Consider the following 21664-nt stretch of genomic DNA (forward strand, 5'->3'; position numbering starts at 1 on the left):
TGCTAAGTACTTGTAACTAGTAATGAGCGGGCACTACCATGCTTGGATGCTCAGTACTAGTAACTAGTGATGAGTGGGCACTACCATACTTGGATGCTCAGTACTGGTAACTAGTGATGAGCGGGCACTACCATGCTCGGGTGTTCAGTACTCGTAACTAGTGATGAGTGAGCACTACCATGCTCGGGTGCTCAGTACTCGTAACTAGTGATGAGCGGGCATTACCATGCTCAGGTGCTCAGTACTTGTAACTAGTGATGAGCGGGCACTACCATGCTCAGGTGCTCAGTACTGGAAACTAGTGATGAGCGGGCATTACCATGCTCAGGTGCTCAGTACTTGTAACTAGTGATGAGCGGGCACTACCATGCTCAGGTGCTCAGTACTGGTAACTAGTGATGAGCGGGCACTACCATGCTCAGGTGCTCAGTACTGGAAACTAGTGATGAGCGGGCATTACCATGCTCAGGTGCTCAGTACTTGTAACTAGTGATGAGCGGGCACTACCATGCTCGAGTGCTCAGTACTGGTAACTAGTGATGAGCGGGCACTACCATGCTCAGGTGCTCAGTACTTGTAACTAGTGATGAGCGAGCACTACCATGCTCAGGTGCTCAGTACTGGAAACTAGTGATGAGCGGGCACTACCATGCTCAGGTGCTCAGTACTTGTAACTAGTGATGAGCGGGCACTACCATGCTCAGGTGCTCAGTACTGGAAACTAGTGATGAGCGGGCATTACCATGCTCAGGTGCTCAGTACTTGTAACTAGTGATGAGCGGGCACTACCATGCTCAGGTGCTCAGTACTGGAAACTAGTGATGAGCGGGCATTACCATGCTCAGGTGCTCAGTACTTGTAACTAGTGATGAGCGGGCACTACCATGCTCAGGTGCTCAGTACTGGTAACTAGTGATGAGCGGGCACTACCATGCTCGGGTGGTCAGCACTCGTAACTAGTGATGAGCGGGCACTACCATGCTCAGGTGCTCAGTACTGGAAACTAGTGATGAGCGGGCACTATCATGCTCGGGTGCTCAATCTGCAGCACTGATGTTACGTCAACAGTGCTGCAGGAAATCAGTGAACTTCAGCGGCTTCTATTCTGGCAGCCGCTGAGCAACTCAATTGGTTGCAGCGCTGTCATTATGATGTCATTGTTGCAGGCATCGGGGGCAGCACTGGAGATTCAGTGCTGGACCTGGGGAGAGTGAGAAAAGAACAGTTTGTTGTTGTTTTTGTTTGAGTTTTTACCTGTAGACAGGGGACAATGGTTTTCCAAATCTGGAAAACCTCTTTAAAATAGCAAGCACCCGCACTGATCTCTGTCTGGGGGTCTGTCTGACTGGAGCAGTGGTCTTGTGTATGCTCACTTCCGCTCTGTCTATGGGACTGACGGGCATATCTGAATGCTGTACTCCAGCTCCACCAGTCTCATAGACAAGTCATTGATGCATGTGCACTAGTTCATGTACAAAGACCACTCTGAGGACCCTCGATCTCGATCACTGGGGGTTATATTGGATAAAGCACTAGCTGTTTTATATCTATCAGTTGCCATAAGTGGGGGTCCCGCACTCCTCGCTCTCCACTGCATGCAGTCAGTGAGGACCCCTATGAAAAAAGTGGTGATCCCGCCTTTCCAGTGCCGCCCCGAGCTTTGTCTATAGGACTCATTAGTACAGCTCTCACCTATTTCTGCTAGCCCCATAGTCATTCAGTGGAGAGACACCACAAATGTTTGACCACTGTTGCATTGAATCTGCTTTCATCACATGGTGTGGGGAATGTGGGGTTCAGGACCCTGGCTGTAGTAATCACTGGGGGTCCCAGAATTTAGTCGATGGTTCATAGATGTCTATCTCAGGACAACCTCTCTATAACATTGGTCTTATCATAGAGAATAAGTCTCATTGCAGTAGGTCATGTCCTCAGTCGTTCCCGGTCAGGGCAGAATTGATTGAGCAGTGCTGTTATCTCGTCCCCTGTGATCCTTGCCCGGAGTTGTCACCAGCCGGTCGGACTCCTTTATCGCACATCTGTATTCAGGATTTGCCTTGACTTACCCAGTGCAGCTGACATTGTGTCATCTCATGAATACCTCCTGGAAATAATGAAGTCACTCGCTTCCCCCTGTGGTATAGGATAGTCTGGATACAAATATTCATGATGACAGGGGTTGAAAATTCAATCTGCATTTGTCAGACCCTCTGCCGATGATGGGAATTGCCCGATTCTACCCAGAGATCATCTATTTCATATAAATCTTCTATTTAGCTTCCAGGCGCTGTCACTGCTCTTACCAGAATGTCCTCAAATAAATGACAAGCATGAAACGCTAAGTATATATGCGCCAACATGTCGCCTTTAATATGTGTCCATGTTAAAGTGTGTGTGGTGAAGACTGGCGCGTTATGGGCTACGTGAGCACACTGGGAAATTAATAATACTCGTTAATCTAAAACAATTCATTAGTCTCCTAGAGATCAAGAGAATAAAAGGATCGAGCCTGCAGGGTCAGACTACACAGGGGTTTGTTTGTAGTCTGTTACCATGGAAACACAGGAAACAAATAGTTGGATACTTTTATTCAAAGCTGTTAAATAAATGTGTGTATGTGTGTGTGTATGTATGTATATATGTATGTGTGTATATATATATATATATATATATATATATATATATATATATATATATATATATAATGAGAATCTATATATTATAGATATATAAATGTTTAGTGTCCATGTTTTGCTCTTATTTTATTCCCAGAGTATTGTATGGTTCCTGAGAGATTATCTTTAGGGATGAGTTTTTTTTTTTTTGCCAAGGGGGCGTGGCTCACTGGATGCTCTGGGGCGTGGCTCACTGGATGCTCTGGGGTGTGGCTCACTGGATGCTCTGGGGCGTGGCTCACTGGATGCTCTGGGGTGTGGCTCACTGGATGCTCTGGGGTGTGACTTTAGGCAGCTCTGCATTACTATCATCTCAGTCACACCTTGTGGTAAATAGACACCATAAAAATAGGCATACAGTGAATACAGCTGAAATGCTGCCATAGCGTTTTCATGTGATACTTGATGTCCTGTGTATGAAATTTTACAAGAAATAAAAAATAATTTTTTCATTTGTGCCAAACGTCTTCACTTCATACTTATCTTGTATCCAGGCCATGGTGTAGCCTTTGTCTGAGCTCTGAACAGGAGGTGGTCATCAGTAATGGTGAGCGGGACTATATGAACTTGGTGTACACGCACGCACGCACGCACGTACGTACGTGTGTGTGTGTGTGTGTGTGTGTGTGTGTGTGTGTGTGTGTTCATCTCTTGAACCATATCGCAAATTCTGGGGAAAAAAACCCAAACAAACGGGGAATTCTCATGGTAAAAATGTGAAGTGAATAAAATAAGAGCAAAAACTGACCACTTTTGATTTGGTGAAAAATTCTTTTTAACAGGTTATTTTCCAGCTAGAACATTTTCCTCAATCCGCAGTGTAGAGCATAATTTACTGATATGCAGAGACCCCCAGCTGTCACAAAAATGGGGGTACACTGCTCTGTATAGATAGCACTGCATTAAATAGGGCAAAGATGTACACGCTTGAGTTCCATTTCATTCATTGTCTATGGAATTGCTGAAAAGAGCAGAGTCCTGTACTAGGTTTTCTCTGGCAGTCCTATAGACAATGAATGGGGAATGAAGATCGAGCATGCACACTTTTTTCGTTCATTCACGATGGTGATCTGTAGTGCCGGGTTCTCTGAGTCGCTGGGGGTCCCAGCGTTGATACCAGAAGTGATCAGTAAATTGTTCCCCATCCTATAGATCTTTAGTATCACCTAGCCATTCCTAGATTTTATTTGCTGACATCTGATGTATAATGGAAATAACAGCCATGGATACGGTTAGAATGTACAAAGTTTAGTATTATAGTCTAAAAGATTCTAGGAGACATGACGCGTTTGCGCATCATCTGTCGTCTTCAGCCGATCCTTAATACAATACATTGCAAGTTCTTTATTACATTAGATGTAAATGAAGACATAATAGCATTTTGCAACCAAAGTGCATCTGAGTTTTGCAGCGTGATCTCGTACTCGTGGAATGTAACATCGGCTGTAATCCGGGTAAAATTCAGTCACCGGTTTTAGCAGTTAAGAAGAAAAGTTTTGCAGTTTTTTATTTCCTGCTTAGTCCTAAGAGAAGCACATGAAGCTGAAATCATGGGATTATTTTTTTTTTCTTTGAAAACAAAATGTCTTTGAAAGAATTTTTCTGTGATTCCATGCTGTCTGCACAGTCACAGGACACGAGCCCCAGAACGGGGAGTTCGGCTTCTCCCCGACAATCAGTGCAGCCGTGTCTATACAATAAAGCAGCATCGCTTTCCTGGAATCACTATTGACTTTTTTAAATGCAAAATATGCAAAAAATGTATGTCATGGCGGTGATGGCTATTCATGATCAAATGTTTCACACTGGAGTAGGAATAATTCTGGGGGAGTAGCACCTGGGGGGGGGGAATTTTTTGTATCTTGCCCTCATCCCTCACAACAAGGTTTAGCAACTTTTGGTGCACTTGCCAGTAGAGATAAGCGGACCTGTGGAAATCCTGTTATCCCGGGTTCAGGTGCACGTTTGATAAAGTTAGGTTTTGGACCTGGACTTGACATGAACCCTAATGCCAGTCACTTCGGGGTTTTCTTTGTATACGTAAAGCACCCGAACTCTGTGGTTTTTTTTTTTTTTGTTTTGCTTTGGGGTTTTTTTTATTTTAAAAATGTGTTTTGCCAGTCGAATATATCATCCACCCCCTTTTTTTTTCTTTTTTAATGCATTTCATCATCTTCTGCATTCTTCCAGCACTATAGGTGTAGGAACCTCCAATCACTACTTTAAAAGCATACTGTAATCTGAGCTGAAAGCCCACCTCTCTCTGTTATGCCTGTATGTAGTTTAATAGACTGGAAACCAGGAGCTGAGAAACAAATTAATGCCACCCATTCCTCCCTTCCTATAATTTGTCTCTGTTGCAAGACACTAGTGTTTCTTTGGTGTGATTTATGGGGTAAAATGCATAACTAGACACAACATAACTAACATAATCTGCAAATCACTTTAAGTTATTTGAAAGGTCTTGAATGATATTGCCAATATCTCACCAATCTATTCTTGCAAAAATGATCTCTGAGGCCCCCCCATTCACGAAGGGACAACCGGGAGGCCCCCCCATTCACGAAGGGACAACCGGGAGGCCCCCCCATTCACGAAGGGACAACCGGGAGGCCACCCCATTCACGGGGGGGACAACCGGGAGGCCACCCCATTCACGGGGGGGGACAACCGGGAGGCCACCCCATTCACGGGGGGGACAACCGGGAGTCCCCCCTCATTCACGGGGGGGACAACTGGGAGGCCCTCCCATACACTGGGGGGGGACAACCGGGAGGCCACCTCATACACTGGGGGGGACAACCGGGAGGCCACCCCATTCCCCCATTCACGGGGGGGACCACCAGGAGGCCACCCCATTCACGGGTGGACCACCGGGAGGCCACCCCATACACTGGGGGGGGGGGGGGACAACCGGGAGGCCACCCCCATACACTGGGGGGGGACAACCGGGAGGCCACCCCCATACACTGGGGGGGGACAACCGGGAGGCCCCCCCCATACGCTGGGGGGGACAACCGGGAGGCCCCCCCCCCATACGCTGGGGGGGACAACCGGGAGGCCCCCCCCATACGCTGGGGGGGACAACCGGGAGGCCCCCCCCATACGCTGGGGGGGACAACCGGGAGGCCCCCCCCCCATACGCTGGGGGGGACAACCGGGAGGCCCCCCCCCATACGCTGGGGGGGACAACCGGGAGGCCCCCCCCCATACACTGGGGGGGACAACCGAGAGGCCCCCCCCATACGCTGGGGGGGACAACCGGGAGGCCCCCCCCATACGCTGGGGGGGACAACCGGGAGGCCCCCCCCCCCATACACTGGGGGGGACAACCGGGAGGCCCCCCCCATACACTGGGGGGGACAACCGGGAGGCCCCCCCCATACACTGGGGGGGACAGCCGGGAGGCCCCCCCATACACTGGGGGAGACAACCGAGAGGCCCTTAAACACATAAGATGGTTGGCCAATCCCACTGAAATCTGCTGGTACAGATTAATTTTTTTTGTACTCTAATTACTTTTTTTTTTAAATTTTTTTCTGCCCTGCATTGTTTTTTAATGCTGGCGGGTGATTTTAGATGCCGCATTGCATTCCGCATTGTTCGTCTGTTGCAGCGAGGCTGCTGGATTCTGCTATCTCCTCCAACCACCAGGTTGCACAAAGTGAATGAATCAATGACAGTAGTAGGAGGAGGAGATCTGTACTAGTTTGGCTGATATATGCAAATGTTCATTTGTGTGGGGGCAGGGATGTAGGAGAGGGGAGAAAAATTTAGATCTACCCCCCCCTTCCCCTCCAGCCTTATCACCTTTGCTAACGTACAGAGGTCATAATAAACGTGATCATTAGGCTCCTTTTAGAATAAATGCTTATTGACGGCACAGCGCTGCGGAGCCGTGTAGAATATGGATTACGTTGCCTGGGAATATAATACATGATATTTTTTAATATTTTTTTTTTTTTTTTTAGACCCTGCCGCCTTCACTTTATCACTAGCCATAAGGACGCTGTTTGTCTCTGTAATTGGATTCTCATTTTAATAGGTGTTTACGAGAGATTCTCCGGGTTTATGTAAATAGAGAATTATCACGGTATAATAAAATATGCAGCTTTAGGTTTTTGTGTTTCGCTTCCTCTGCTTGCTCTGTGTGATTGAAATATTCTTTCAACCGTCAATAGTTGGAAACCTGTTCTACATCTGATCGTGTTCTACATACACGCAAAGGGTTCAATCTATGGCTTCAGTGTAGATGGAAATGCTTTTAAAGATGTATAAAAATAAAGTTTCTTCTATTTCCCTGTATCAATCAAATGGTTTCATCTTTCCCATGTGTCTTCAGGAGCGCACTGGTCCCCAGGCTGCTGACTTCTTGGTTCCTCCGGGGCTGTGCACTCCTCATTGACTATTCTGGACAGTGATATTGTTGCAACCAATAGTCTAAATTGTGCTCTTCCAGTGCTCCTATATGAGGCTGATTTTTCTCTGAAGTATTGGATGCTTAGTAGGGCTGAATCTGGCCAGGATTAGGAGCTCTGTGGTCCTGTCTCGGCAGACTGCCTCTAGGGTAGTGCTTGCTTACAAGCTCTCTGGGGGCTGTTTTTGCAAGCTCTCTGGGGGCTGTTTTTGCAAGCTCTCTGGGGGCTGTTTTTGCAAGCTCTCTGGGGGCTGTTTTTGCAAGCTCTCTGGGGGCTGTTTTTGCAAGCTCTTTGGGGGCTGTTTTTGCAAGCTCTCTGGGGGCTGTTTTTGCAAGCTCTCTGGGGGCTGTTTTTGCAAGCTCTCTGGGGGCTGTTTTTGCAAGCTCTCTGGGGGCTGTTTTTGCAAGCTCTCTGGGGGCTGTTTTTGCAAGCTCTCTGGGGGCTGTTTTTGCAAGCTCTCTGGGGGCTGTTTTTGCAAGCTCTCTGGGGGCTGTTTTTGCAAGCTCTGTAGTAGTGGTGCATACAAGTGGCCTAGGGCAGTGCTTACATGCTCTTTTAAAGAAGTGCTAAAAAGCTCTAGGGTAGTGTTTATGAGCTCTCTAGGTCAGCACTTACAAGCTCTCTAGGGCAGTGGTGCTTACAAGCTCTCTGGGACATTGCTTACAAGTTCTCCTAGATAGTAGCAGTGGATTGTTGCCTTGACATCGAGCAGGAGATGGATAAAAAGAAAAGCCGGTCTTGGAGGAGAGCGGTGACAGGTGGAAATAGTAAATTGCAAATTTGCTGAATTTCTCACGGTCTACTATTCTCTTCCACTGTTAATTTGGGATTAATAATTTAAGCTGCCTATACTTGTTAAGGATTTCTACACATCTAGTTTTGTTTCTGGGAGGTTTCAGAAGCGTCACAAACATTTTCCACCTTTTAGAAAGTCCAGGTGGGCTCCCTTTGCTTGGCTTGTTACGTTTGTGCCAACTGGAACCTCTGAGGTTCTCTGCTGTCTAGGTGATAGGACTCACGTTTTGAAGGAAGAAAAAAATTCTGTATTCATATTCTTACTGTATCCCTCTGTATAAGAAAGCGCTTCCATACAGTAAAAGCATAAAATACAAGATGTTCTGTTGTATACTGCCCAGCGTATGCTGAAAAGACACACTTTAGCATACGCTGATGTATAGTACTTATGGATACAATTTTTTTTTTGTGCAGATGACTATCGTATTGAGACCTTTTCACGTCAAAGTTTTTGCAAGTTATTTTTGTGAACTATCTCTTCCTGCCATCCTTTTACTTCTTGTTACTTTACATTTGACAGTCTGGTAAAATAACACAAAGTATTCCTTTATTGTCAACTACACAAGATTGTTTGTAGTCTGTTACCATGGAGACACATAGGTCAATATAAACTGTAAACACAACAGGCTTTTGTTTGGGTTTATTCATGTTTTCTCATTAAACTGCAGGATTTTGTTGGTTCACCCCAATAAGTTGGTCATGAAGGCGGAAATATCTTTTGTATTCCTTAATATGTAAAGATAGATAGATATATATATATATATATATATATATATATATATATATATATATATATATATATATATATATATATATATATATATATTATGTGTGTGTGTATATGTATGTATGTATGTACAGTGCCTACAAGTAGTATTCAACCCCCTGCAGATTTAGCAGGTTTGATAAGATGCATATAAGTTAGAGCCTGCAAACTTCAAACAAGAGCAGGATTTATTAACAGATGCATAAATCTTACAAACCAACAAGTTATGTTGCTCAGTTAAATTTTAATAAATTTTCAACATAAAAGTGTGGGTCAATTATTATTCAACCCCTAGGTTTAATATTTTGTGGAATAACCCTTGTTTGCAATTACAGCTAATAATCGTCTTTTATAAGACCTGATCAGGCCGGCACAGGTCTCTGGAGATATCTTGGCCCACTCCTCCATGCAGATCTTCTCCAAGTTATCTAGGTTCTTTGGGTGTCTCATGTGGACTTTAATCTTGAGCTCCTTCCACAAGTTTTCAATTGGGTTAAGGTCAGGAGACTGACTAGGCCACTGCAACACCTTTGATTTTTTCCCTCTTGAACCAGGCCTTGGTTTTCTTGGCTGTGTGCTTTGGGTCGTTGTCTTGTTGGAAGATGAAATGACGACCCATCTTAAGATCCTTGATGGAGGAGCGGAGGTTCTTGGCCAAAATCTCCAGGTAGGCCGTGCTATCCATCTTCCCATGGATGCGGACCAGATGGCCAGGCCCCTTGGCTGAGAAACAGCCCCACAGCATGATGCTGCCACCACCATGCTTGACTGTAGGGATGGTATTCTTGGGGTCGTATGCAGTGCCATCCAGTCTCCAAACGTCACGTGTGTGGTTGGCACCAAAGATCTCGATCTTGGTCTCATCAGACCAGAGAACCTTGAACCAGTCTGTCTCAGAGTCCTCCAAGTGATCATGAGCAAACTGTAGACGAGCCTTGACATGACACTTTGAAAGTAAAGGTACCTTACGGGCTCGTCTGGAACGGAGACCATTGCGGTGGAGTACGTTACTTATGGTATTGACTGAAACCAATGTCCCGACTGCCATGAGATCTTCCCGGAGCTCCTTCCTTGTTGTCCTTGGGTTAACAGTAGTTCCATAAGCCTTCCACTTCCGGATGATGCTCCCAACAGTGGAGACAGGTAGGCCCAACTCCTTGGAAAGGGTTTTGTACCCCTTGCCAGCCTTGTGACCCTCCACGATCTTGTCTCTGATGGCCTTGGAATGCTCCTTTGTCTTCCCCATGTTGACCTAGTATGAGTGCTGTTCACAAGTTTGGGGAGGGTCTTAATTAGTCAGAAAAGGCTGGAAAAATAGATAATTAATCCAAACATGTGAAGCTCATTGTTCTTTGTGCCCGAAATACTTCTTAATACTTTAGGGGAACCAAACAGAATTCTTGTGGTTTGAGGGGTTGAATAATAAATGACCCTCTGAATAAACTTTTCACAATTTTAAAAAAAAATAAAAAAAGAAATAACATTCTTTTTTGCTGCAGTACATTTCACACTTCCAGGCTGATCTACAGTCCAAATGTCACAATGCCAAGTTAATTCCGAATGTGTAAACCTGCTAAATCTACAGGGGGTTGAAGACTACTTGTACATATATATGTGTGTAATATATATATATATATATATATATATATATATATATATATATATATATATATATATATATATATATATATATATATATATATATATATATATATATATATATATATATATATATATATATATATATATATATATATATATATATAATATATATATATGTGTGTATGTATGTATGTATGTGTGTATATATATATATATATATCTCTATGTATGTGTGTGTGTATATATATATATATATATATATATCTATATATATTTGTGTGTATATATATATATATATATATATATCTATATATATTTGTGTGTGTATATATAATATATGTGTGTATATATAATATATATCACTATATTTTTATATATATATCTATATATATCTCTATCTGTATTACAATGTTGTATATGGGTTTTTTTTTTTGGGGGGGGGGGTTTGTTTTATTTTCCGCAAGCAGAACCCTGTTTAATGCTTCCTTTTAGTTCTGCCGTCTGTATTTACACGGTATAAACAGACATTCATTTTTGCAGATGGAATTATGGCTTCTTTGCTCAGTATCTCAGTCTGTCCCCATGTTACATGCACAAAGTTATGATTTATTTTTTTTGGCTATCGATTAACCGGTGGGTTCTTACATTAAAAGAGGAAGCGCTGCCGAATTCCCCTGCGCTTGTGAATTGCAGATAAAGGTCAATCATAATCCATGAAATGTTCCATTTGCTGCGATCTGTCAGAACAGTCTTTTTTTATAAAACTGATAAAAAATAGTGTTTTGTGAGCAGTTTTGCAGACAGATGGGTTGTGGCCCTTTGCTAACAGCAAAGCATAGATTATCTCTCCCCCTCGGTCGCCTGTGCATGAATCAGTGTATTTGCAGATCACCTGAGGCTTCTTTCTCATTTTCTTGAAATTCCAGGAGCTGCAATTTGAACGGCTCACCAGAGAGCTGGAGGTGGAAAGACAAATTGTTGCCAATCAGCTAGAAAGATGCAGACTGGGAGCCGAGTCGCCGAGCATCGCCAGCGTAAGGTACACATTTTAATGACTGTTTGCTACCATACTGTGAAATGGCCATTTCCATGAACCATCCACTGCGCATAATTTATTTTCACTGCTCTACTTGCTCGTTGGGAGTATTTATCGGTTAATGTGGAAACTTTTACAAAATAAACATATGACTTTACATCAGCGAAGTCTAATTGTGCATCATTTTCTTACCTCTCATTTAGGATCAGATGAGTAATTGTTTTTTGGCTAAACGCAAGGCCTAATAGGCCAAGCTAGAGCTAGCCTATATGTGTGGGGAGCTAGAGCTAGCCTATATATGTGTAGGGAGCTAGAGCTAGGCTATTAGTGTAGGGAGCTAGAGCTAGCCTATATATGTGTAGGGAGCTAGAGCTAGCCTATATGTGTAGGGAGCTAGAGCTAGGCTATTAGTGTAAGGAGCTAGAGCTAGCCTATATATGTGTAGGGAGCTAGAGCTAGCCTATATATGTGTAGGGAGCTAGAGCTAGGCTATATATGTGTAGGGAGCTAGCCTTTTACAAGTCACAATTAACTGTGGCAACCCAAAGGGAAATTAACTTACTATTATTGGTGACCATATAAGTTCTCACTTTGGCTGTTAATTATTACTATTATTTATTATTAATATAGCGACATTTATTCCATGGCATTTTACAAGTGAAAAGGGGCATACATAAATAACAAGTACAACAATCATTAACATTACAAAAACAGACTAGTACAGGAGGAGAGAGGATCCTGCCCATGAGGGCTCAGTCTACAGGGGATGGGTGAGGGTACAGGAGGAGAAAGGCCCTTGCCCGTGAGGGCTCACAGTCTACAGGGATGGGTGAGGGTACAATAAGTGATCACAGAGCTGGTTGTGCAGTGGTGTTCTGGTTTGAGGGTTATTGTAGGTTGTAGGCAGAGGTGGGTCTTCAGGCTCCTTTTGAAGGTTTCCACGGTAGGTGAGAGTCTGTTATGCTGGGGTAGAGCGTTCCAGATTATGGGGGAGGCAAATCTTGTATGCAATTGTGGGAAGAGAGGAGGACTAGAGAAGGGCATCTTGTGAGGATCAGAGGCTGCATGCAGGTAAGTACCGGGAGACTATGTCACAGCTGTATGGAGGAGACAGGTTGTGGATGGCTTTGTAGGTCGTGTTTAGTGTTTTGAACTGGAGTCTTTGGGCAATGTGAAGCCAGTAAAGGGATTGGAAGAGTGGCAAGGCCAGGGTATAATGAGGGGAGAGATGGATTAATCGATCCGCAGAGTTTAGGATACATTAGAGGGGTGTAAGAGTGTTGGAAGGGAGGCCACAGAGCAGGAGGTTACATTAGTCAAGGCGGGAGATAATGAGAGCATGCACTAATGTATTTGCTGATTTTTGGTTAAGAAATGCTCAAATCCAGGAGATATTTTCGAGTTGCAGTCGGCATGAGGTGAAGAGGGCTTGGATGTGTGGCTTGAAGGAGAGCAGAATCGAGGGGTACTCTGAGGAAGTGAGCTTGTGAGACTGGGGAGAGTGAGCAGCCATCAACTTTGATGAATAGGTTTGTTGGAGGGGTTGAGTGAGGAGGGGGAAAGATAATAAATTCAGTTTTGTCCATTTTAAGCTTTAGGAATCGCGCAGAGAAGGATGAGACAGACATTGTGGGATTCTGGTTAGTAGGGAGGTGAAGTCAGGTCCAGAGAGGTAGATCTGCGTATAGTCAGCGTAGACGTGACACTGAAAGCCGTGGGACTCTTATGAGCTGTCACAGGCCAAAGGTGTAAACTGAGAACTGCAGGGGTCCAAGAAATGAACCTTGGGGGGCACCGACAGATAGGGGCGAGATGAGGAAGTGGTGTGAGAATGGGAGACACTAAAAGTCTGGTCGGTTAGGTACGAGGAGATCCAAGATAGCGCCAAGCCTGTGATGCCCAGAGATGAGAGAATCTGTAATAGGAGGGAGTGGACAGGTCCAGTAGGAGGACAGAGTAGTGTCCCTTGGCTTTGGCGGTTAGTAGGTCATTGGTGACTTTAGGGCAATTTCAGTGGAATGATGCGGTCGGAAGCTAGATTGTAACCGGTCAAAGAGGGAGCAGGAGGAGAGGTGGGAGGACATTTCAAGATAGATATGCTGTTCCAGTAGTTTTTGAAGCATAGGGGAGAAGTGATATGGGGCGGTAGCTAGACACAGAGGATGGGTCAAGGGAGGGCTTTTTGAGGATGTGTGTGATTTGTAGCATGTTTAAAGAATAAAGGAAATACACCAGTTGTTAGTGATAGGTTGAAGAGATGGGTTAGGGTCGGGATGAGGACTGTTTAGGTTGGGGATGAGATGGGACAGGAGTGGGTCAAGTGTACAGGTGGTGACATGTGATTTTGAGAGTAAAGTGGAAAGATTATCTTCTGTCATGGTGGAGAAGCTGGATTTGGAGGAAGAGGGATGAGTAGCTATGATGAGGGGCTGTGGTGATTGTGGGCCAAAGCTTGCTCTGATGTTATCAATCTTCTGCTTTAAGAAAGAGGCAAAGTCTTCAGATGAGAGGAGAGGGAGGTGGCGCTGGAGGACGGAGGAGAGAAATGAAAGTGTTGAATAGCTGTTTAGGGTTGTGAGAGAGAGAGGATGTGAGGGATGAGAAGTAGGTTTGTTTTGCAGCAGTGAGTGTGGACTTGAAAGTGGTCAGGAACTCTTTATATGCAATGAAGTGTTCAGTTGAATGAGACCTCTTCCTTCTCCGCTCAGCAATTCTGGAAGCCCGTCTCAGTTCTTTTGTCTGGCCCGTGTGCCAAGGTTGCCTGTTGATTGTGCTAATCTCAATAACTTTTTTATACAGGTGCATCTCAATAAATTATAATATCAAAAAGTTAATTTATTTCAGTAATTCAATGCAAAAAGGGAAACGCATGTATTATATAGTCATTACACACAGCGGGATCTATTCCTATATATTATATAGAGTCGTTACACACAGAGTGATCTATTGCGACTGTTTCTGTTAATGTTGATGAGTATGGCTTGCAGAGGTGTGGGGCTGTTTTTAGTGGAAAGCAGCCATGTGTTTACACTTCTATACTACCTCCATAAGGAACTGTTGACGTAGAAGGATAACTGATAGATCCCAATCACACAGACCTGACTAGTGGAGTTACACATATTCCGATTTTTAGTTTTCTGAATGTAATTCACTGGATTCATATGTTATCCATTCAATCTCCGGTGAATCCTTCCACATTGGATCCTTCCGTCACATTGGAGCAGCTGACAGGGGAGAAGACACATCACAGCTTCGCTTCTCATGGCAGTTTATCAAAATAAATCGCATATGTACATAAATCTGAATAATTCACGCTCATTATAAATGAAAGCCTCATTGAAATGATAATCCCCCTCGCCCGTGGAATCGCAGTGTGTAGGAGGGGAGCGCCGGCAGTAAGGCAGAGAATGGTACTACCATGCACATTGTGACCGGACGATGCAGCTCTCTGAATAAACACTGTATGCTCCCATATGTTTCATCACAGCTTATCATAGCTCAATCAACTCTGCACTACTTCATGAAACCCCCCCTCAGGCTGATATTTACGGTCTTGTCAGGCTCCGCTTCTGTTTTGGATCACATTGAGCCTCCCTGTCGTCAGATTTCACAATACAAACTGAATACATTATTAAATGGGCTTTCTAGACCTGATGAGGCCAGTATACATGGTTTGAAATATATGTCTGAATGGCTGATTAATCCTTTTTGAAAACTTTTCTGCTTAATACTAAAACGCTCATGCTGCTGTCAGGCTTGTACAGATAGTCTGACATGGATTTTTCAAAGTAAGTACACCAGGTTGTCAGGTCTAAGTAATCAATTTAAGGGAATCTGTAATGTGATTATTTAGTACAGTATGAATGTTATCTTTACATAGACCTTAGGGGTGCTTCACACATAGCGAGATCGCTACCGAAATCGCTGCTACGGCACGGTTTTGGTGACGCAACAGTGACCTCATTAACGATCTCGCTGTGTGTGACACTGAGCAGCGATCTGGCCCCTGCTGCGAGATCGCTGCTCGTTACACACAGCCCTGGTTCGTTTTCTTCAAAGGCGCTCTCCCGCTGTGACGCACAGATCGCTGTGTGTGACAGCGAGAGAGCGACGAAATGAAGCGAGCAGGGAGCAGGAGCCGGCATGTGGCAGCTGCAGTAAGCTGTAACCAGGGTAAACATCGGGTAACCAAGGTGGTTACCCGATATTTACCTTAGTTACCAGCCTCCGCAGCTCTCACGCTGCCTGTGCTTCCGGCTCTCTGCACATGTAGCTGCAGTACACATCGGGTTAATTAACCCGATGTGTACTGTAGCTAGGAGAGCAAGGAGCCAGCGCTAAGCAGTGTGCGCGGCTCCCTGCTCTCTGCACATGTAGCTGCAGTACACATCGGGTTAATTAACCCGATGTGTACTGTAGCTAGGAGAGCAAGGAGCCAGCGCTAAGCAGTGTGCGCGGCTCCCTGCTCTCGCGGTTATGATCGCTGCTGCTTCTGCTGTGTTTGACAGCTAAGCAGCGATCATAACAGCGACTTACAAGGTCGCTGTTACGTCACAGAAAATGGTGACGTAACAGCGACCTCGTTGTCACTGTTGCTTAGTGTGAACCAGCCCTTAAGGAGACCTTTCAGGATCAGTAAGTTTTTTTTTTTCCAAAACGTTTTTTATTGATTTTTCAAATTTGTAAAAACATGACAAGTATCATTGCAAAAAAAGAACATTCGTCTGACAAAATGTGACATAGAGGTGGGTGATACCCCAATTTGGAGTTCCATGTTGCTGTTCGATTTAAGATAGTATACAGTAACATTAAACCAAAACAGAGGTAATGAAATATAATATAACATATGCAATACAATTCGTTAAATCTCTGTGTCGTCCCTGAATGATTTCAATTTTGCTAGCGTGTCTTGGTATTCCCAACCGTCTCGTCTCCCCCTCCCGCCAGAGCCCCCTCCTAGGTGATTCTCAGTTTACCCAGGCTGTCCTGGATATCGCTCAGGATATACCACTCCGAGTGAACAAAAGGTGCCATCAGGTTAATTATTTCTCCCTGTGTGAATTGGCTTTCAATAAAATGTCTCCATCTCACAAAAAACTTGGCTGTCAACCCATCTTTATCCCTCTCCGCTTCTAGTTTTTCCCACTTCAGAAGGTTGTGTAATTCGCCCACAACCTCCTTTATGGATGGGCCCTCCCTTTGAATCCAGTGTTTTAAGATGCAACGCTTAGCTATCATGGCTATGTCATGCGTTATTGCGTATTTCCTCTTTTCCTGCGTGCTCGGTCCTCCTCCTACTCCTCCCTCAAAGGAGTGGAAAATCCACACCATTAAGTCTAGTTTGCTGAAAATTCCCCATGTTGACTGGGCAAATAGTCTGACTTGGTTCCAGAACCTAGCGATTGTCTCACATTCCCATAGCCCATGCAGCATATCCGTTTTTTCTTTTTGACACTTAGGACACCACCTATCCCTACCTGGTATGTTGAAACCTATAATGGCCCTATGTAGAATTCTGAATTGAGTGTCTCTCCATCTCTCATTGGTAATATGTTTCCGCACTTGTACCCATCCTCTCAGTATATCATCCACCACTTCTTCCCTTCCCAATTGTTTCCCCCACGCTTTTAAAGTCCGACTATCCTCCCGTGAGATAAGCACCCCCCTTAGCGATCGATATATTTTAGAGACATTTATACTTGTTACATCACATTCCAGTAACTCATCAATCGAACTTCTGTTCAGCTCTCTTCCAACCACACCCAGGTCTCCTATTATTCCATGTTTCAATTGTTCATACTGGATGACATGTGAGCTATTAAGGTTGTACTTATCCAACACTTCCCGACCTGTCATCCACCTCCTGTCCTCCACATTCATAACATCTATCATTCTCCTGACTCCCCTCTCTTTCCATCTAGTAAATAGCTTGTTTTCTCGTCCCAGGGGAAAATTTGGGAATGCCCAGGGGTTCAAGTACTTGGACACTTTCCATGAGAGCCCCAGTTTTTTCCTTACCGACTTCCATGTTAGCATGGTGTCTCGGAATATAATTGAGTTCCTTATGTGCCCTTCAACCCTGGATAGTGGGGAGTGCAGAATGGACGTCAGATCCCACGGTGACGCATATTTAGTTTCCATCGCATGATCTGAGTGCCTACTCGTTCCTCTCACCCAATCAATTACATGCCTCATGATACATACAAGATTATACCCTTGGACATCTGGAAAGTTTAGACCTCCCTCCTCTGCTGACTTCATCAGCGTACGCAGCTTTATTCTGGGTTTCCTTCCCCTCCACAGAAATTCTGTATACGCGGAGTTGAGCTTATTCACATCCTTTAGTTTTAGCAATAGCGGGATTGTCTGGAAGGGATACAGCAGCCTAGGAAAGCTCATCATTTTTATCAGGTGGCATCTTGCCAGTAATGGAAGTGGCAGACCTTTCCATCCCTTTAATTGAACTATAATTTTCCTGATTAGCGGTCCATAATTCAAGTTATAGATTGTTTCCACCGATCTTACTATATGCACTCCCAGGTATTTAATTGAAGATTGTGCTATAGGAATTCCACATAGACAGCCATCCCTTATTTGTCCCCCCATTGTCCCATGATGCCCCTTTAGGAACATGATCTCGCATTTTTTTTTGTTCAGTTTGAAACCGGAGAATGAGCCAAATTTTTCAATCAAGGCAAGAGTCTGTGGCAAATCCGCACCGGGGTCCCCCATATAAAGTATGATGTCATCAGCAAAAAGCGCTGTCTTTACTTCTGAACCCCTTATCTTGATTCCTTTAAAGCTATTTTGTCCCTGTAGTATTCTTGACAACGGCTCGATTGCCAGGTTGAATAAAAGAGGAGATAATGGGCAGCCCTGTCTTGTTCCCTTCATCAAAGGGAACACGTCTGATAGAAAGCCCGGAGTGTGTACCCTAGCTCCCGAGTTGGCATAAAGGTTTCTAATGTAAAGTCTCATCTTGCCTACAATCCCTATGGCCTCCATTACCCTGTCTAACCACCCCCAATTTACATTATCAAACGCTTTTTCTGCGTCAAGTGTAACTAGGGCAGGTCTAGCCCCTCCCTCAGTGAGACCCAGTCTAACCGCGTCTACCACTAGAATTGTCTTTCGGATATTGGTAACGGCATTTCTCCCCTTAATAAACCCCACCTGGTGATTCGTAATGATCCTAGGTAAGATCTCGGCCAGTCTATTAGCCATGATCTTGGACATAATTTTTAAATCCTGATTTATGAGCGATATAGGTCTATAACTAGAGGGATCATCCAGGTCCTTGGTTCCCTTGGGGAGTAATTTAATATATGCTATGTTGGAATTTTTGGTTATTTCCGCCCCTCCCAGGAAAGCATTAAAGACTGAGGTTAGATCCGGCGAGATCAGATCCTTCAGAGCCTTATAGAATTCACTATTGAAACCGTCAGGTCCCGGTGCCTTGTTGGTGTTAAGCTCCCCAATTGTTCTCGTCACCTCCTCTACTGTGATATCTGCGTTTAAGGCACTCAAATCTTCCTCCATCAAGCTAGGCATTTGGGCTTGTCTTAGCCACTCTGCCTCATCAGTCATGTCGTTATTCCCTGACCCATATAGTTTTCTATAGTAATCTCCCAACAGTTTATTAATGTCCTTAGGATCCGTAGTCACCTCTCCCCCCTTTGTTTTCAGTTTAGAGATCACTGTCATCTTTCTGCTGCCCCTTGCCAGATTGGCCAACATCCTTCCCGCCTTGTTGCCAAACCTATGTAAGTCAACCTCCTTGTGCGACCAGAATAGTTGTTCCTTTTTTTTGGCCCATTCGTCAAATCCCTCTTTTGCCTCCAGCCATCTGCCTTTTGTCATGGGAGATCTATTTGTCACATAATTTGTATATGCTACCCGTACTGCTTCACTATGGAAATTATAATTCTCATTGGTTTTCCGTTTGATCATGGCTGCGTACCCCACCAGACGGCCCCTTAGGACCGCTTTTGCCGTTTCCCAAAATATCACTGGGGACTCTCTATGTTCCTTATTGTCCTCTGCGAATTCTCCCCACCACTCCTGTAGCACCTTATGGAAATTATCTTGCCTGAGAAGGAACGATGGGAATCTCCATATGATATCGGTACCTCTCCTGAATTTCTCTCTAATGCCCAATCTCACCGGACTATGATCAGAGATCACCATATTCTCTATCACACAATCTTGCGTACCACTCAGTAAGTCTTGCGAGATCCAGAACTGATCAATACGTGACCAGCTATCATGAGGGTGAGAGAAGTGTGTATACTCTCTGTCATGTGGGTGAGTTAGTCTCCAGATGTCTTTCAGTCCTACGTCTTCTAATGTTACATCCCTATTGTCTAAACTCCTGCCCACATTAGCTGTCCCCTCCTCGCCCCTCCTCCTATCTTCAGCTGAGTCTGGGACGGTGTTAAAATCGCCTCCCATTATAATGTTAGCCTCCCCATCTGCTAATATGATGGCCTTTATGTCATCATGAAATGTGATTTGTTGTGAATTTGGGCCATAGACATTATAAATACTGAGTTTACCCGCTGGACTAACGATTAAGTGCTGCCACCTTCCATGGTCGTCTGCCTCATGTGCCACTACCTCATGACTGAATTGTTTATTTATTAGAATCATAGTGCCCGCTTTTCTACCTTGTGCCGCTGCCCCGTAAACGGTGCCCACCCAATGTTTCTTCATGCGGAAAAAGTCCTCCCCCCCCAAGTGGGTTTCCTGTAATAAGGCAATGTCTGTCTTTAGTCTTTTCAGATGTCTCAATATCATTGCTCGTTTGTTAGGTGATCTCAGCCCTTTAACATTCCACGTAGTTATCTGTATCATGTTTACCTGTGTATTCTGCTTTTACTACTCCCTCCCCTATGGGCCCCCGCATCAAGGAAGACAAGATGTTCGACACTAGAATCACAGTTGGTACCACAAAATCGACACTCCCTTTCCCCACCTTGCAAATATAACAAATACAACAAAAAGCATGTAACTGTAAAACATATTTTCCCTTCCGAGAAATCCACGGCGCTTCCCGCCACGTTGGTGAGCTCCCCTATTCCTAGCCAAAATATGTAGCTCCCTAATCACCCCCCAAAAAATATATGTTCTATCCCCGGACTAACTGGAATAAGCCTTTGAAAATTATGCAAAAATTAGCACAGTATGTCAAAACCTCAGCAAGATTCTCCAGTCCTACTTATCTCTGACTCCAGGTAGCCATCAGTCCGCCCAGAACAGGCCCACTTCATTTGAATTTGGATGATGTTCCTGGACAAAGGAGAAAAAGAAAAAAAAGACCAAGGGGAGAGAAGATGGAGAAAGAAAGAAGAAGAACAAAAAAAAAAAAAAGAGAGGGGGGGGGAGAGGACCCAGACTTTGGGATGTTTTCCTCTCTTTTCTCCCTTCCCCCTCCTCCTCTCACCTCCCCAACCCTCTCTCCGTAATGCATCCTCCTCAACGCCTCTCCCTGTTTGGGAAGAGAAAAAAAAAAAACAGGCAAAAAAAGGAAAAACAATGAGCGAGTTCCAGTTCAGGTATCATGGTTTCTCTCCAAGGGTTGGTTCCTGTGTTCCAGGCGAGAATTATGCTGTCGACCCGGGCTTGGCCTCCTTTCCTCCCTGGTCTCGACTTGCTTTTGTCCCCCAAGACGTCCCACATCTCTTCCTGAGCTTGTGGGGGATCCTCTTCTATTATTCCCTTCTCCACTAGCTCCTTTTTCTTGCCTTTCTGACCTAGTCTTGTCGAGCTCTGCCATGAGAATGTTTTCTGCTTCTTTGTAGTCCTTGTAGTATACAAACGAGCCATTGGGGTTTCTAACTTTCAGTGTAGCAGGGTATAATAGCTGGCACTTTACTTTTTTGTTGTACAGAAATGAGCAAATTTTGGTAAATTCTTTTCTCCTTCTGGATACTTCCGCTGAATAATCCCCAAAAATTAGCAGTCTGTTGCCTTGATATTGTAGTGGACGCTTTCGTTCTCTAAAAGCCCTCAATATTTCCTCCTTATGCTTATAATCAAGGTACTTGACAATCACCTGCCTGGCTCTTATCGGGGTATTCTTGTTTGAGTTTTGGCCCTCTCCCTTATTCGCCTCCTGGTGTCTCAGTGGACCCACTCTGTGGGCTCTTTCAACTCTGAATTTCGCCTTTATGCCCAGGGCCTGCGGTAGCTCCAACTCGCATATATTATCCAACTGTCCAATCGACACAGACTCTGGCAACCCGACTATACGTAGGTTGTTTCGTCTCGATCTGTTTTCCAAATCGTCTGCTTTATCCTTCAAGTATTCATTAGATTTTGCTAGAGCTGCTATTTGTGCTTGCATAGCCAGTATTGTCTCCTCGGAGTCAGA

General features: G+C 44.5%; 1 protein-coding gene across 1 annotated transcript in view; it reads left to right on the top strand.

Annotated features, from left to right (window-relative positions):
• The window catches only part of PKP4 (plakophilin 4), a 391306-nt gene that overhangs the window by 177689 nt on the left and 191953 nt on the right, over window positions 1-21664 (top strand). Inside the window, exon 3 of the mRNA XM_075317248.1 lies at window positions 11183-11295. Coding sequence (XP_075173363.1) covers window positions 11183-11295 — 113 coding nt within the window. The remainder of the gene's footprint in view (window positions 1-11182; window positions 11296-21664) is intronic.

The sequence above is a fragment of the Anomaloglossus baeobatrachus genome, chromosome 7 (genome assembly GCF_048569485.1).
Source record: "Anomaloglossus baeobatrachus isolate aAnoBae1 chromosome 7, aAnoBae1.hap1, whole genome shotgun sequence".
NCBI classification, from domain to species: Eukaryota; Metazoa; Chordata; class Amphibia; order Anura; family Aromobatidae; genus Anomaloglossus; species Anomaloglossus baeobatrachus.